Source organism: Protopterus annectens, chromosome 4.part0, assembly GCF_019279795.1.
Source record: "Protopterus annectens isolate FY-2018-M chromosome 4.part0, PAN1.0, whole genome shotgun sequence".
Classification (NCBI taxonomy): Eukaryota; Metazoa; Chordata; order Ceratodontiformes; family Protopteridae; genus Protopterus; species Protopterus annectens.
In genome coordinates this window covers 1,077,735,307-1,077,753,662 of record NC_056733.1, presented here as the reverse complement: position 1 = coordinate 1,077,753,662, position 18,356 = coordinate 1,077,735,307, and the positions used below count along the sequence as shown (strand labels likewise).

The following is an 18,356-nucleotide window of genomic DNA, read 5'->3' as shown; positions in this document are numbered from 1 at the left end:
TCTTGATGTGTTGATATAGCTAGGGTGGCCAGCGCTACCCGTACCTTTTGTGTCTGTGGGGATGAGCATACCATAGACAACCTGTGAAGTCCAATTGTGGTTGACAGTTTGACTAGGTCTTGCAATGCATCTCTGTCCGCTCTGAAGTGATCAAGTGCCTGTTATTCATTTTGAATGTTGATGTGAGTTGTTGTTTGTAGCATCTTCACTAGAGTGGTTGGCTGCAGCCAGCTTCGTAGCTTTGATGGCACTGGCTGTTGCATCTCCCACCACATTCTGTTGCGCTATTATGGCTGCTTTTTCTAATATAGTTTCTCCTAAGCACTTGATAAATCACTGTGTTCAAAATGGGTGAGCACTACAAATTTATGTTTCTGAATCTGCCCATTATCTTGACCTCCTGCATTTTTATATTTTGTCTTGATTTGCATGGGCTTTCTCATTTGCATGTCATTATGTGCTTAGTTGAATGTGCTGCCTCTCCTTGACAATTGCTTTTGTGTGTATTTGAATTGCCCACCTCCTGTGCACAGTTTTCTTTTTGGGCACAACTCATTGCCTTATCCCTGTTATTCTCAATCTGTTTTTATATGGAGTTGTCTCTCCAGGACTTGCCAGTGGGATGTTTTCAAGTTTCTGAGAAGTCAGCTGTTTCAACCATGAGTGTTGCCTGCAATTGTGACCATTGATCATTGGAAGAAGGTCATATAAAACTGGCAGCACTGAGCAAACACATCCAGTTTTCAGAGTTGCTTTCCATCAATGCTCATTAGTTGGATTATGGTCCCCTGCAAGACTTTTTTTTGTGTTTTGCATGCCTTATTTTTAATTTTAGGACATTTACTTTATAGGACAACAGACCTGCATGTGTATAGATGTTGCAAAAAAATAACGTATTCATCCTCTTGTGAAACTGCTTTACAGGGTGTTTTGTGACTTAATATAATCTTTGATTCTAGCCATCTGTTTAAATTGTGATTCTGAGAGCAATTGAACCAAACATGCAGCACGCTTTGTGTGTTTTATAAAAACTGTAAATTGTAGCTTTATGTTTAGATTAGTATTTTGATGAAATGCTTCTACTTGAGAATGTCTTGTGCTACACTAGTATGATTTGAGGATATATTATAAATCACAGAAAATGTGAAACTGTGCTCCCTTTAATCATACATGCTGGCCCTGCCTGTACACAGTAACGTATGAAAAGTCCCTTCTACAGCAGTACCTCTTAGACAAATTGCCTGAAAGTGTGTGTTGCATGTTTTTGTTTAATGATTGGAAAAAGACTTCTTTTTTCGATTTGTTTTGATATTTTGAGTGTCTGATAGGTGTGATTTCAATATGCAGATTTCAATATGTTTGCCAAGATTTCTGCACTTCTTCATTGCCTATATACCTGCTAATCTGTATGAAGTTTGAAGCTGGAGTATGTTATAATTGGGTGTAGATTTTTGAAATGGAGATTTGCCTTCAAGCACGGCACATCTGTGTACTTCTGTTAATAATTAGGCACATTTTTTCCAGCTTCTATATAAAAAAGTCAAGTGGTCCTCAAGTCAGTATGCCTTTGTCTTTCTCAGTGCAATGTATGTCATATGGTTCAACTTTGTTCTAGAGCAGTGATGGCAAGCCTATGGCACTTGTCAAAGGTGACACACTAGCCATAAAAACTTGAGTTACCAAAGGATCTGAAACAACAAAAATGCAAGGAATATGTGACCCTGCACTTAAACTGCAAAAAAGTCCTTAATTGTAGTGTGTTCCATATTTTGTCTCAGTTCAATTCAAAATTACTTTTAAAAGTAGTATAATACATAGCAGCTCACTTAATTGGACTGTATTTTGTTTAAAAATAAATTAACATGTAAAGAATTGTTTCTCTCTTATTCTCGGGGGGGGGGGGGGGGGGCATACCAGAAGAGTCAAGATAGGCATTTTTAAAAATTTTGACACGCCGAGCCATCACTGTTCTAGAAGCTAGTAGTTCCTCTGTAGTGTCTGTTTTATACTGGGCATGTTGGCAGTCGGTAGTTACTTGTATCGCTCTCTTAATAGTGGGGAAAATGAACCATGATATAATTAATGTCTGATTAGTGACGCTTCTGTCTCAGCTGCTTTCCCTGCAACATATTGTATTTACTAGAAAGTCCATCTTCTGTCCATTTTTGCTGCTCCCCTACCTTTTCTGTGTAGCTGAGGGCACTTTCCAGATTGCTGAATGGCTGTGTTTTGAGAAGACTCTGGTTTTCTGTCCTGCCCGTTTGCTTTTTAATGTGTTTCTGTATGTGTTATGATCTATATACTGATCAGTTTCTACTTGTGCCCATTTTTACATTGGATGTAGACCTTTTACTGTTTTGTTGCTGCATGTTTAAGCTGTAAGGTGATTACAGTTCTGTGAATTTGTTGCCCATCTACTAGTCCTACTGTCTGCTATTTCAGCATTCTTCCATCTCATTTGCACTTTCTTTTTTTTTTAAATATTTTTATTCATTTCCAAAAACAAAAAGACATGAATGTAGGTTATTTATGACAGAAGTAAATTATTTTAAAAGGTTGGCTAAAACCTCTAAACAGATATCAAACATTAAAACCAAAATAAAGTATTTACAAGGGTGTCTATTGTTGGCATATATTTGACTTTCTATACAATTGTTTCCTGATTATAATCTGCTACAGTCATTACTCTCCAGTATTTCAGTTACTTTTTGCCATGCTATATATAATGATGTAGTTCTTTCAGTTCTTCCTTTAATAGTGTTCATTTCCAATTGCGATACTGCTGACACCATATTCATGAATTGCTTAAAAGTTGGAGAAGCTTTGGATTTCCAGTTTGATGTAATGTTCTTCCTTGCAATGGCTAGGAGAGTCCACAAGATTACATATTTTGTTCTTGGTACACAGTCAGGTACAGGTTCATTAAACAAAATAATAGATTTGGAAATTTGGAATTTGTCATTGATACCATTTGCAGAAAATAATTTATTTTATCCCAATATGGTTTAATCAAATGGCATTCATAGAACATACATTGCTAGTCTGCTTTTATTGCTAAATCACATCTCCAGCAGCCAATATTTTTCTTAAACATAAGTTCCATTTTATGAGGGGTTACGTAAGATCTGTGTATGAATTGCCATGTAGAGTCTCCAATGTAATGAAAGTGATGTTTGCTTTGGAGAGAGAAGAATTAAGTTTTTCTGTCATTTGGCACACGTCCATTAATTGATCTATAATAGTTCCATACTTTGTCATTATTACAGGTTTTTATTTTTTTGTTTGTTTTATAAATAGATAAGTATCCCTTTCCAGTAAACGGTTGATTCATTGATGGTTGCATTGTTTCTTGTTTGCTTAATATATACTGTCTTAATTCTTGTACATGTAGCCATGACCTATTTTGCATATTTAATTTCCTTTTAATTTGGTCTGTTGTCAGAAGTTTTCCAGAGTTTACCAATTGGTGCCAATATATTAATCCCTTTTCTTTAAGCATGTTGACTACTTCTATATCAAATGTTGTCATATTACCTTGTGTGTACGCTACTGGATATAATAAAAATGACCATGCTTTAATATCAGGATTGCTATTAAGATTTTTGAAATTTTTTAATGTAGAAGTAATGTATTTGGAACTTATATTTTTATGCTCATGTATCATCATATATTCCTTCATCAGCCATAGAAAATTGTTTGGTATGAAATCGGTATACTTATTTGTTACTACAAATCCTGATTTTAACCAGATTCTCTCGTGAACTAGCTTCCAGTTTGATGTATATTTTATATTTAGCCATAATGATATTGTTTTAATAGCAGATGAATGCAAATATACTTCTATGTCTGGTAAACCTATGCCACCCATATCCCAATCATCTAGATGATATTTCATAGCTATCCTTGTTTTTTTTGGATACCATTGGAATCTTACCATTAAATCATTTAATTGTTTTAGGTGCGATTTAGCTGGTAGCAAAGAACAAGCTTGTATAACATAAAGAATTTTTAGAAATATGATCATTTTAATTATATAAAGCCTTTCTTCCATTGAAAAGAAGAACTTGTTCCATCTTTGTATTAGATTTTTAATATTATTTAAGATCTCTTTATAATTTGTTTCAATTGTAGTATCTAGATTGTTAGTTATTAATGCCCAAGTATTTAATTGTATTATCGGTGGGGATATATTTATGGTATTTTTTATTTAGATCTTTTTTATTAGTATTTATAAGCAATACATTTGTTTTGTTCTCATTAAATTTAAGACTCAAAGTTTTGAATGGAGTCCCATAATGCTTTTAAAGAGCTATTATTGTTATTCTTTAAGGTAATTAAAATATCATCAGCAAAAAGTTGAATTTTAAGCTCTAGGCTGTTGTCTAATTGTATTCCTTCAATATTTTTATCCATACGTATATTATTTGCTAAGGGTTCAATGACTAGTGCAAACAATAACGGAGAAAGAGGTCAGCCTTGTTTTGTGCACTTTGTTATTTTAATAGATTTAGATACTTTTGCACTTTCAGATCTCATCCTGATTCTTTCAGAGTACATTGATTCCAGGTATTACCATTCCTTGGTCTCTATCCATATTAAACACCAACATTTGTACGTATTGTTACACAACTGTTTAGGTGCACAGAAAAACTGAAGACTGCTAAAACACATCGTACCAACACCCTTCAAAGTAGAGCAGGTGCTCATTCTTGTAGAACACTTCGCTGAACAAATCCCATTGTCTGAAACTGCAGCCTACGTCAGTATAAATTCAAGAATCTTAACACGTATGTGTATTTATTTATCTTTATCGAACGTCACTAATGTTGATGTGATTAATGTCCACACCAAATGATCGACATTATGCATGTCAACATGTTGCTTAGCATGCTCTGACCATCAATCTTTGTGCATGCAAAAACCTTAAAAACAAAATTAAAAAGAAAACATTTTTTTGCAGGGGGCAAAACCTCAATACCCACTTCTAATGCTGTGATCTGACAATTATTAGGGAAAGGGCAAATTCCCCAACTCCGAGAATAATCAGAGCTGCTACTTTTGTTGACAGAGGTCGACCATCTGTTTATTCAGCACAGATGTTGACAAAGTAGCATTTTCCATATAAATATAAACATCATAATGACATTAATCATCCTGACATTTTTAAAAATTAGATTCATCCAAATGTCTGACAATTGGATATCTCCTCCTCCATATGCATATAGTGAAACCATCAACTGCATAAAATTTCGATCAAGTTAAATGATGTGATTGTCATACATGTCCGTATTTTATATATATTTATTAAACACTGCCATCTTTTGGCCAAAATGAATATGACAACTCAAAAACATTAACTTAATTCAAACTGGAGCAAAACAAAAACCCAAGTTTAACAGTTCAATAATGTTCTTTATTGAAAAGAATATCAGACCACCTTAATTTAGTTTGTACATCCAGCATAATTTTGTAAATCCCTGGATATTTCCAAAGATGTGTTTATTATCAATTTGAGTCTTTATCCTTCAAAATAACTAATGTGTTCCCATATCCAAGTCTTGCAACATAAAAAGTTGGACATGTGCAGGTCACCAAATAAGCTGTTCCAGATTGCATGTAGTCTAGCTACCAATTAAATAAGCCCTTCCTTGTGACATGTAGTTTAACAAAAAGTATAAAAAATGTTTGTTATATTAGCTGACATTTACCTTTTTAGAACTATTTTACATGCAGAATAATGACCACGTGGTGAATAACCATGTAGAATGGTTCCATCCAAAGTTCCCTTATGTTTTAAAGGACCCCTGCCAGTAGATGTCTTGCAGAAATTCTTTCTGCAATAGTTTCACCCCTTATGTGTGCAAATCCTCATGTAAATCGTAGTAGTAGCTCAGACACTTACTTATTGGCCGTCAGAAAACAAAACAAAAAAAACTGATCAGAAAGCCGTAACTGCAAAACAAAGAACTTTTATTATATGGCTTTCTGATTTTTGGGGCTTATTTCTTGTATCATTTCCAAGGCTTGCATGATAGACTGTCTCAATACTGACATACAATATACTCAGATTGGTTCTTGCATTCAGTAACTGTCACACATGAATCATCGCTCATTTGGAGCAAAGTCCCTTCGAAAGCATGATAAAGTGATGTTAGGATTGTGCATTAATTTATGCTGTTCAATGGGAGTGGCTAATACAATTCTGAAGTACATAGCTGGGAGAGTTTGTTTTGGAAATGCCATTTCAGTTCTTCTATTGGACAAGCCAGTGGTAAGGTCTTGTCTGGAGTACTGTGTTCTGTTGGCAGTAGAATAGAAGTTTATAGCTTGCACTTCAGATTTCACTGGTGAAGAGAGGACATAGACAAGTATGCACAAAAGAGAAGATAGAAAAGAGCCTTTCACTGCACTTCATTGTTCGTCTAGCAAGGGAGTGAGAGAGAAAATAAGTGAGAGGGCAGAGGGGATAGAAAATCCTATAGTTAAAATTTGGAATTGGGCTGTTTTAAGATTATCTTAAAGGAAGCACCTTCTCTAGTGAGCAAGATTAAGGTTGTGTAGGGAACAAAGCAGCTACTTGGGGGACCTTCTACAGTACATAGACAAACTAAATTGGTCATGGGTTATTTTAGCCAATGTCTTAAAAATGGGAGAGTCTTAAACTCAAACTATAACAGCCGGAGGAGACCTGTGGCTAATTTAGGATTTCATATTGGTCTGCATTCTGATCTGTGGCCAATGTGGGATTTCATATTTGTCTACATTCTGATTTTTGGGAAAAGAATGTGACCATTTCAGCTGACATGAGTATAGACGAAAGACTGTCTTGGAGTTGAAACACCAGTCTAAGGACAGAGAGTGACCAATAGTGACATCTCTTTGATCTTCTCCAGTTTTGTGTCCATTTTTCCCAGTCCCCATGCCTGTATTGCTCCAAATGACTTTGACACCTTTTTTTTTTTTACTGGCTAAAACTACACTCTTGTTAGGCTTATGCGAAGCTGGAGGGGAAATGCTCTGTTAGGTTTAACCCACAGTATTGGTGCTCCCATCAGACTTCTACATGTTGAGACATATATATTACATTCATGGATGTATGCTGTTTTCTGCACTCTGGCCTTGGATGGCTTCATAAGCCTCTGTTGGATGGAGGCTGAGTTTCTATGTCCTAGCCTAGCCTATGGACACTCCCCATAGGATAGAAAACAGGGCATCAGTTCATAGAGCAGTGCATGCGGACCTTACAGACCTGATACAATTTTATAGGTTAGTTACTGAACTCTCTGATTGTGCAATTCTTGTTTTGAGTGTGTGCATCAGCAGCCTGATGGGTGTTAGGCATAGCTTTAACTTTTGCTCCTGCTCTACAACCTGCCTACCTACAGGTTTTATAATTTCCTTTAACCCCCCCCCCCCCCACACACACACACACATTGCTGCAGTTAAAACTCCATTTTGTAAGATCTCCCTAACAGAAGAACAGACGGAATTTGATTTGATCTGCAATTGATATTAACACATTTTTTATAAATACTTTAGAATTAGGCTGAAAACATGGACCTTGCTGAGCTATGAAAAGGTGTTAGATTGGCTTGCACTCAGATGGCACTTTATGAGCTGTGACACTGGTTTAGACTTTGACTGGGCATTGTAATGGTTTTGCTCTTGGGCATTGTAATGGTTTTGCTCTTTATTTAAGAGAGACTAGTTTTCTATATGTTGTCAATTCTTTTTCTCGGATGGGCTTTCTGGAACTTGCTATGAAGAGATAATACTTAATTGCCATTTTTTTTTTCTTTAATCAAGAAAGCTTTTCAAGATGATAACTTGTAAAGTTAAATGTATTTTGTATATGCCAATGCTTAGGCAATCAAGAAAGGGGCTGGAATGACCCACCTCAGTTCTCTTATGGATTACAAGTGCAAGCTCAAGGAACACCTAAACGAATCCTTAGTAAGAGGGTACCAGCACTTCTGGAAGATATGCCTAGGGGTAAGTTGCTCCTGAAGTATTTCAAATATTTTAAATCATAACGATACTTAAACTCCTGTTTGTTCCGCTTTCAGGGCATTTTTGTCATAAGCAATGAGCTGCAGTGAAAATGTATAAACGTGTTTCATAATGTTAAGAGTATTGCTGTTTTAACCTTTGTTTAAGATCGTTCAAGCCTTGCTTCTTAGACAGCCAGTACACCGTTAGAAACTGATAGATTGCTAATTCCAACTCGGATTCTCATTATTCTTAACTTTCTTGTCCTGTACTAGCCTCCCATCGTGTGTGTGTGTGTGTGTGTGTGTGTGTGTGTGTGTGTGTGTGTGTGTGTACTGTTGTATTGTTTGTAAGGCAGCTTTAGATGCCACTGATGGCCTACTGTCAATCCATCCTTTAAATCCTGCAACTAAGTGCTGTTATCTTTCCTTATGTCCATGAAGTGAACGTGTAGAGATGCGAGACACGGAGCAGTGTATAGCTTCTGCATTGTCAGAAAGTTAGGCACATGGGTTGTTAAAAATATAGTACATAGTTGGGTCTTGTTACATCCAAAGGAAAACATAAAATGGTGTCCTTGGTCATACAGTGGCTACAGTGTCATCACAAGTGTTTTGAATTTGTGGACATGATAGCCCGTCTGAAACAGGGAGGTGGAGTTGTTAGCACCAATGCTCATGTGTTTTAGGTATGTTTGTATGTATGGTGGTAACTAAAAAGGTAGAATATTCATTTTTTTAGAAAAATTGTGGGTGTGAAAAAGTGATTGAATTTGTATAGTGGAAGTTAAATTGTGTGTATAGTGGAAGTTAAATTGTGTGTATAGTGGAAGTTAGAATGTGTGTGTGTCTATAGGAAAGTGGATGCATGATAGAAAAAGTGGAGGTTGCTAAAATGTGTTGGATTGTTTGTAGCAGATAATGTCCATGTGTGAAAGAGTTGGTGTTTTTTTCATCTTTTGTTGTGTGTGTGTGTGTGTGTGTTCTGTGTCCTTTTGTCTGTGTAGTGATAGTGTTAAGGGAAGGGTTTTCAGTAATGTGTTTGTGAACAGTTGTGGTTAAAGTTACCGCTCACAAGAAGGGTGGTGCAGGGGGGTGAAGATGAACAATTTTGTTAAACTACAGCCATGGCTTTAAAGTGGAAATGTTTCCACCTTTGTGGAGCTGTCCTTGTGTGAACTTTTAGTCATTGAAAATTTGTATAAGGAATGTGAACATTAGACTGTCCTTTTGCTGTTGGTGAACTACACAAAAATAATTGCTTTTGCTGTTTACATGGTCATAAAGAGCTGTCCACTATCAGTGTCCTTTGTGGGATGTCAGAATGACAAAACAGCATTTGCAAAGGGGGCTTAGAGAAGTGAGGTGGTAGGAAACTACTGTGATGGTAGTGGGGAACTGTTATTCCTGCTTCAGTGTCTACGTCAGTCTTTTAACCAATTTCCACATCCCCATCACATTTTTATGGTTATCTTTAACTTTGTGGATTTATTTAATGCTGCTGTATTTGTTTTTTGGTCCTCATTTTCAGCTTGCCAGCTGTGGGATATGTCTTACGACCTCTTCAACTACCACGTGAAGCTTTTTGAGCATTTTTAAATCACTGTGAGAAACCTTTTGGATTAAGTTGTACATTGACTATAATGTGTCCATTACATGACATGTTTAATGTATGATTAGGAAAGGCTAAATAGTATTTGTCACTGTCTTTGCACATGTTAACTTTTACTTCTGTGGAATAAAGAGAGATCCTGCAGCTCAGATGGTTACTGCATGAGACAATGTTTTATATCGTTGGAGGTAGGCTTGAAGTTGGGAGTGTCTGGGGTACAGGAGGTGATACTTAACTTTCTTCTTTGAAATTAAGAAGATGAGGCTTTGTTTTAATCATCCTCAAGATCTTCAGATCAACATCTTTATTCTTTCCAAACCAGGGAGAAAGAGGTAAGCGCTGGTTACAGCTAGGCCAAGGTTGCAAGAAATGCAGTCCTGGACTTTAGTAGAGGTAGAGCTCTTCGGGTGGGATTTAAGCACCAGCCTCCTCCTGTAGGGGTGGGTGAGGTACAGTTTTCCACTCAACAACCATGTCTCAGCCTGAGATACTAATCAAACCTGAGTTATCCGAGAGGTGGTTTGTACAGCTGCCATGGAGAATGTTTTGCTTATGTAACATTCTTTACTGTGATTGCTTACACTGAGATTAGGACACTCAGTATAATTTTGTAATTTATTGTACTAAACTGCTTTTTGAAAAATAATTCTATATTTAGATTGTAATTACAGTTAAAATAGTTGTTTTCTTTAGTTAAGAAAATAAGTAGAGAATTGTCTGCATCATTGTCTGAAATGGGAGAACAGGCACCCTGTTTGTAATTTTAGAATGGTCACTATTGGGGAGTGAAACTTTTCACTGGGTGGAAATTTATTTCTAACCTAAAACTGGAGTTTATGTAAGCAGGCTTCTCTCAAGAGAAGTGGCAAAAAGGAAAATGGTGTGAAGAAGGGGGTGATGTATGTCAAGCTTGAGGATGTTAGTATCTCACTGGATGAGTGGCAGGATCTAGGCTATTCATATTGACCAGTTGGATAAGCTAAGCATTTGGTCCTTTTTCAGGAAGAACTGAGGTAGCAGTTATTACGTATTCAAATGGGTGATTTGTTTTCCAACAAACTTTATTGAGCAAAAATTTAGTCTGACGTCCTATGTAACCACTGTATTTGGCAAAAAAGAACTGAGCATTTCGTGAACTTGTAAATGATTGGCATGAACTAATTACAGACTGTGCAAAGTTGTGAAATGGCAAAAGTATCAAACATGCTGTACTGAAAGTTCATATTGGAATGGATAATATAATTTAATTTGGTAAAGTTGTTTTGCGTTCAGTCATAACTTGAAGAAAGGTACACCAAAGCTTAGCTGTTGACAGTATCAGTCATTCTGGCAGGGTAAGACTTGAGTTCCATTGGCCACCTCGTATCTCAACAGTCATGCTGTCGACATTTAACATGTCGTTATGTCTGCGTTACATATGACTGAACCACTGCAGAGTTGTAAAATCCAAGGTTTTGTGTGCAGGCAAGGCTGGCTGTTGAGAGGAAGGAGGTAGGCTAGGGGACACTGCATGACTGCAGCTCTGAAAAATCGGTAATTAATCTATAAACTAGTCACATCTGGACAGCTCCAAAATGGGGAGGGAGAGGATCATTCCAGCTTCAGCAGGGTTGTGCAATGGCATACTGTTAACATCAGCAGGTTTGTATTCAGACTAGCAATAGCAATCTGCTAAGCTGCATGCATTTTTTTTCTTGTTTTAAATATATTCAAGTGTCACTACCTGTCTGACTGAGTTTTGAATACCTGCTGTACAGCACACAGGACTAACTCTCTCAAGTTATGAAATGTCTGGTGATTTACCAGAATTCATGCAAATGAAGGCTATTGCTTGATTTTTAAACATTATTTTTAAATTCACCCATTTGTACATTGCAAAGTTGCAAGTAATTAGTGAACTTTAATTTTCTTTAACAGTTTAGGGTTAAAGATTATTACAGTTTGAGGCACTGTAATGTTTACATGTATAAAAATGCTTTTTCTTGTTGGGCTTTTATACTCTGCACTGAGTAAATGTTTAGTTGATTAGGAGTAGTTGATAACATGCACACTCATTTTGTTTTCTTTGCAGTTCCTGTTCCAGGTACCACTGCAGACTCTACCTCCTCAGCTGCCAGTGCTATTCCCAGACCTACAGGATCCCCTCATGCAGTACCCTTGATTCCAGTTACACAGCCCGTGACAACTTGCACGCTGCCTTCTGCTCCAGTTGCAGCCTCAGGACCTGTGGCCCCTCCTGCTGTTAAGTCAACCGCCATTCCACCTTCTAGTTTGACCCACACTGCAAATAAAACAGATCCAGTGAAGCAGCCTCCCTCTTCAGAAGATGTTAACTGTGATGTAAATGTGATGAATGTGTTGACACCTTTAAACGATGCACTAACGTCCTGCAGGACTACAGTTAAGGTAACAGTCTGTTGCATTTAAGAAGGGGGTGGTTTCTAAAGATGAACTGTGCACTTTGTTCTGTTGTGGAATGCTGTGGTCATGCATCCTGTCAAGGAGCAATTTGCCAGCTTAGTCTTCTAGTCATAACCACCATCAAATGAGACTCGAACCTGAAATCCCCTTGAAAGTTGCTTTTACCATTTTTCCCATGTGTAAAACCTGTTCATCTTCATTTAAAGTGACCTGCTGTGTAAAACCTGTTCATCTTCATTTAGTGACCTGCAGTGTAAAACCTGTTCATCTTCATTTAAAGTGACCTGCTGTAGGCCAGATTATGCACGTGTTTTTACACTTGTTAAAGTAGATGTCTGCATCATTTGAAGTAAACTTGATGCATACAAAAAAATGGGAAAATGGGGGGGGGGGATGAATATAATTGAAAACGTGTTCTTGCATAATGTTTGAGAACCAGCTCACCTCGGACCATTGGCTCTTCTTCATGACAGCTGCCTGTGATTGTGATTCTGTATAAAGTTACAGTACATTATATTGTACTACTTCAGTGCAAATGTGTAGTGTAATATAGCTTTAAGAAGTATCCTTAAGGCAAGTGTGCAAGGGGAATGTCTTGTGTTTTTTCTTTCCCCCATATAGTTGTTGCTGTCATGTTAACAGAGGTTGGATTCATGCATACTGGTTCCACGGTCTGTTTTGCTATCAGGTCTGAAATGCTTTGAGTGTTTTATCCAGAATCGTGTATTGTGAAAGCAGGATGTAACGAGGTCTGAAAAATTCACCTTTTACAGAGAACTGCTAAAGTATACGTGATAGAACTTCTATTCTGATGAAGCCAGTTGAGAAGATTGCTAAGAGAATGTGAAAAAAAACTTTACAAACGGGAGACTTTTGTAATGGAGGAGAGAGAGATCAAACTCCAACACTGAAAGGAGCAAAAACTTTCAAAAACTGTGGATCATGCTGGGAAGCTACTCGTTGAGTAAAAGAGGAAAATAGCCTAACCTTTTCAAACAAGGCGTGGGACTGAAAACGGGAAACTCATCTAATCAAGTAAGCCACAACTAAGAAAGCACTTACTGAAAATCCATGAAGACAAAACGTGCAAAATCCAGTCATTGTTCTGGACTTTTCACGTTTTGAGTTTAACCTCCACTGTGTTTTGTATAAAGATGGGAAGCTCAATCATGGCAATAGATCAAAAGGGTAACTTAAAGAAAGTCATATGGAGGAAAGGATCATTTGTTACAAAGACGTGTCTGGAGCGTTTCTCCCTGGGCCTCCACTGAAAATAGGCTCTGTCCTAATCCGTCTTTCCTAGTAAGCAAATGTTAAATAAAATCTCAATAAATTTAAGTCAGAATGGAGAATTTTAAAAAGGGATAGAATCCAAGTATGACATGAATACACTACAAAACGGCATGTGACAGCATCCAACATTCATGGAGAAAGAGTGCTTACAGATGTACAGAATATACCCTACATTGATCAGTTTCATTATGGTGACCATGTAACAGTGGCATACCACTTTGGAGCTCGAGCTAAGCCTTGATAAAGGACAAATCATTATCCCATGGATAAAAATTCAAAGGGGGACCTCCCAGGGTAACTTTGCCAGTGCTCTTTTGTCTTCCCCTTTAACCCCCAAGCTGTCTACTTTTATAAATCATAGATACAATTTGGCTCCCAGAAAACAATGAAGTGTAAAGACTTCTCATCTTCACTTTGTGTATAATTTAAAACTGTATAGTTAATCAGCTAAGAAACTGAAAGTACAACTGCAAGTAGTCAAAACATTCTTGGATGATATGAGAATGTCATTTGGTCTTGATAAATGGGTAAAAGCAAACTTTAAAGCAGGAAAGCTGTAGCACCAAGGAAAATGTCAGTCTCTGATAGAAATGTGATTTAAAAAAAAAAACTTGAGCAAGAGGGAATGTATAGATATTTGGAAATTAAGTATAAACAATAAAACATGAACAAAATGCAAATAAAAGTTGGTAAGGAATATTTTAGAGCTGTTTTCAGTATTAAATTTTAGTCTTCTAACATCAAGGAACAAGTCCAAGCTAAATTCCTATTCCAGCTTGCAGTTTTGGGTGAGTTGACTGGTTCCAACAGGTATTCAGTTAGACATGTTTATCAAACGATTAATACAAATTGGTGTATAGCAAGATTATCCCCATTCTGAAGGAGGTATGAGCCACCTCTGAAATCTCTTTGCACATGTAGACCTGCAATTGTAGGACCGTATACATATTTGCTGACCTCACAAGACCCAAACCTAGCGAAAGTTTTAAAACATGAGGAGAACAAGTCTAAGATGACTTCCCTACTTAGTTTATCAGAAGCATATTGATGTCAAGTGAGAATTGAAATCCAAACCAGAATTAGATTATAAAAATCGGGCAGTAATTGAATGTGCTAAAAAAAGAGAATATATGAAGGTTCCAATGAGAAGGCAAGAAAGGTGGAAAATGCATAAACAGAGTTGCAAGTACAGAAAACTCCTGGAACAACCTCGTGTTGATCAGGATTTAATGGTAATGTTTAAGGAGATGTGAATCTAAACCAAAAGACATAAGGTTAATATTGGTGGCCCAGGATAGTGGACTATGAACACGTTTGTTTACAGCATCCATTCAACATGCTGGAGAAACAGATTCGTCTCCCATCTTGTTGCTGGGTATGATACACTAATGACAGCCTGTATTCCACAAGGCATAATAATGTGGAAAGACTATTGCATTTGGGATTGTGCAATATTGAAGTAGTTGAGAAGCATTGGAAACATGAGCCACAAAGCATTATAGAAACTGTTTATATCACATGGTATCGCCCTTTATCAACAATTCAAAAATAGAAGCAAGAAGAAACCGATATAGCAGTCCAGGAAAAGAAGACAAAAGTAGCATTTATCTTTGAAATTGCTACACCCAATGATTACAGTATCTTAAGTACAGAGAGAGTCATAAAATACCAAGATTTGCAGGCAGAAACAAGGACAATGTGGAAGGAAGATACCCGAATGGTTCCAATAATAGTAGGATCAACGGGTTTCATAAAGAATTTACAGTCTTATTTAGGTGTGTTACTTGGGTACATTGAGAGTGCCTCGAAGAGCTGCGAAGAGCACTTTTGGCTAACATCAAAGTTTGAAACAATACTACTTTCATTGACTTGGGAATGGGGTCCATTCCCATCATGATACTGGAAACCCAAAAGTCTTGGAGAAATAAAAAAAAAAAAAATGGGGAAAGTAGTTGCGATGTCCGTATTACCACTTACTCCACTGACAACATTGTTACTCCAGGACGGTTCCGCCTACAACTGGAAGTAATGGCTTCCATAAGTTCGATCATTAGAGTAGTGTAGCTTGTATAGCTGAAAAAAATAGAGGTGGTACAGGTGCAGAATATAACTCTACGGCTTAAAATGAATTGAGCTTCAAGTGAATTTTGTTGCAGTCTAAGCCATCAATGAAAGAACTGAGTTGCTTGTACAAAAGCAGAGTGCATTTACAGTTTCTGGTTATAAGTACAACAACCAAATGTATGTGTACTACCATCTTTCTCAAGCTACTGTACCAGTCAAGAAAGTTCACAATTAAATGCCTCAGCCCCCCCCCCCCCCCCCTCCTGGTTTGAACGGATTTCTTTACCTGCCTTTAAAGTTAAGTGCAAACAAACTATAAATCAGTGTATGCTTATTTTATACATTCCAGTTTTTATGTTGGGAATATGTGTACTATATTTAGGACAATTTATACTCTAATCCTGTTTTGATTTATTTTTTATTCTATTGTTTAATCGTGTATTTTTTATTACTAAGTGATGCAGAATGTATATTATATATGTAATGTATATAATTATATAGGGGAGGGAATGACATAATGGTTAGTCTCTGCCTCACAGATGCAAGGTACAGGGTTTGATTCTGACCTCTTTAGGGAGGGAGGTTGGCATAATGGTTAAGATGTTTACCTTACAGACACAAGGTGCAGGGTTTGATTCTCGTGGGGTAATTGGCTAGGCAAGAAATGGCCCACAAGGCAGTTAGCCTAGTACTAATATATGAACCTATAAACCTGTTGCAACTAATTTGTTATTTTTGGATTTTAAGTTTTTTTACTGTAAATGTGGTGTTATTAATGGACTGAGATATTGATCAGATGTTTTAATGAACTATACTATTTAAAAATTGGTGGTTTTGTTTGTTATGGTTCTGAAGAAGTCCCAAGTTTTGATAGGGATGAAAGCACTCGACCATAGTGTGTGCATGTGTGTGGCAAATAAACATTTTACTAGGCTTAAACCTTAGTTACTGGTCATTGTATGGTTGTCTGACACTAAGCGGGCTTGCTTTGGGTTAATGGAGACATTGAACATTTGCATACTCAAAGGAACCATGATTTGCATGTTTGTGAAGCAGACAGTTTGCAAGATTGCAAAGTCATTAATCCTTAAAAAGAATCACAATTTCATGCTGAACCAACAAAGTGCAGTTACAGAAGAAAGCAGACTACAAGTAAAAATATGAATTTTTGTTTGCACGGTTTTGGAGAATATATTCATCTATTTTCAGATCTGGGATATATTCCAGGATAATGAAGTATCAAGAGAAGCATGAACGCTGCTCTGGTTCCTCCATACTGCATAATGAGTGCCAATAATACAGAGAGAAAGACTTAGGAGTACATTACAATGAATAATGGACATGGCATTTTTGTACTAAAACTCTACCTCCTTTTATCAGTCAGTGGTCTGGTGACTGTCGTGTCTTTCAGCTTTTCCCAGTTAGGGGTCGCCACAGCGGAACTCCGGTCCGCTAATGATTGGCAGTAGATTTTTACATGCCGAGTTGCCAGCCCTGACGCACAACCTTCAACGAAGGTACGCCAATTCACGCATGTCTCCACACAGAAGACGCTCTAGCTGAGAATCCAACAGGACAACGTCTTACTGTGAGGTGACAATGCTACCGCAGCACCACCACCGCAGTCTGGTGACTGTAATGATCTAAATATGAAGTGGCACACAGGACTTGAGCAAAGCAGTTTGGAGGGAGAACTACTCTTTAAATGGTTAAGGAAGTCATTTTCATGATGCTGAGAGCCAAGTATTTTTCACCGATAGATGTGAACCAGGGTTTTTGGCAGATTAAGTTGGACTCGGACAGTTTGAGGTTCTAGCTTCAGTGCCCCACTATGGAAGTACACATTTCTATACATGCCATTTAAAATTTCTTCAGTGCTTGATGGTGTTTCTGAGGGCTGTGGCGCAGTTCATTGTACAGCTCATAGAAGGCTTAGAAGGGTATCACAGATATTATAGATTGTATCTTGTTGTGGGGTGAAGCCAGAAAATGGCATTTGAAGGGACTGAAATAGCTGGTAGACTAAGACTCTAACATGAAATTTAAAGAGCAAAAGTTATATTAAGCATTCACTGCTGAGACTTGTGGGTATAATGCGGTACCTGTCCTTTCTGAAGTGTACAGACATTTAGGGATACTTCTCAAGAAAGGCAACTTGTCACTGTTGGCGGCTAGCCATTAACAAGAGGCACAGAAAGGGTTTGACTCTTCTGGTTTTGAAATTTTTTTGTGAGCTACTTAGAAGCATACGACAAACCATCTCTATCGAAATGCATCTTTTGGCCATCTCCGCTCGTCTGCCATTGGATCCCCTCTTTCATCTTTTTGAGATTAAATGTTTTTTGAAAGGAGCATTGTACATAAAAACCCCCTTGAAAGCAAATTCCTACTTCCTGGGATCTCTGCTTTGTGACGTCTGCAAAACAAGTTTCTGAGCTGCAAGCTGTCACGATGAGCCAACTGTATCTGATTTTCCTCAAGGACAGGGTTATGTTGCACACTAATCCATCATTCATGCCTAAAATGTTTCTGAATTTGCCTTGAAAAAAGCCATCAATCTCTGAGTGTTCTATCCTGATACAAAAAAACAAGGGAGAAATGATTCTACATACATTAGATGTGCTCAGACAACTCTGATACACAAGATGTACTCGGACAACTATGATATTACCTTGACACCACAGAGGCCTTTAAGAATGCTGAATCTATGAACCTATGAACCTGAACAGTTTTGTTTGCTATATGGGTGCTAAGAAAGGTTAATTTGTCTCAAAGCAGACACTTGTACAATGGTTGTCTTTTGCTATTTTCTGTTACTCCCACCATGGTAAATCCTCTAGGCAAGGTTACAGCTCACCTCGACTTGCACCTTATCCTCTGTGATGGCATATTGGAAAGGAGATGAGTCTAGAAGCAATCTAGAGGTAGCAAACTGATCTCCTGTTTATACCTTCAGAAAGGTCTACAAACTGGATTCC

General features: G+C 37.4%; 1 protein-coding gene across 1 annotated transcript in view; it reads left to right on the top strand.

The window, feature by feature from the left end:
- The window catches only part of SRA1 (steroid receptor RNA activator 1), a 141,845-nt gene that overhangs the window by 16,964 nt on the left and 106,525 nt on the right, over nt 1–18,356 (top strand). The window contains exons 2-3 of the mRNA XM_044069014.1: nt 7,867–7,992; nt 11,672–12,006. Coding sequence (XP_043924949.1) covers nt 7,867–7,992; nt 11,672–12,006 — 461 coding nt within the window. The remainder of the gene's footprint in view (nt 1–7,866; nt 7,993–11,671; nt 12,007–18,356) is intronic.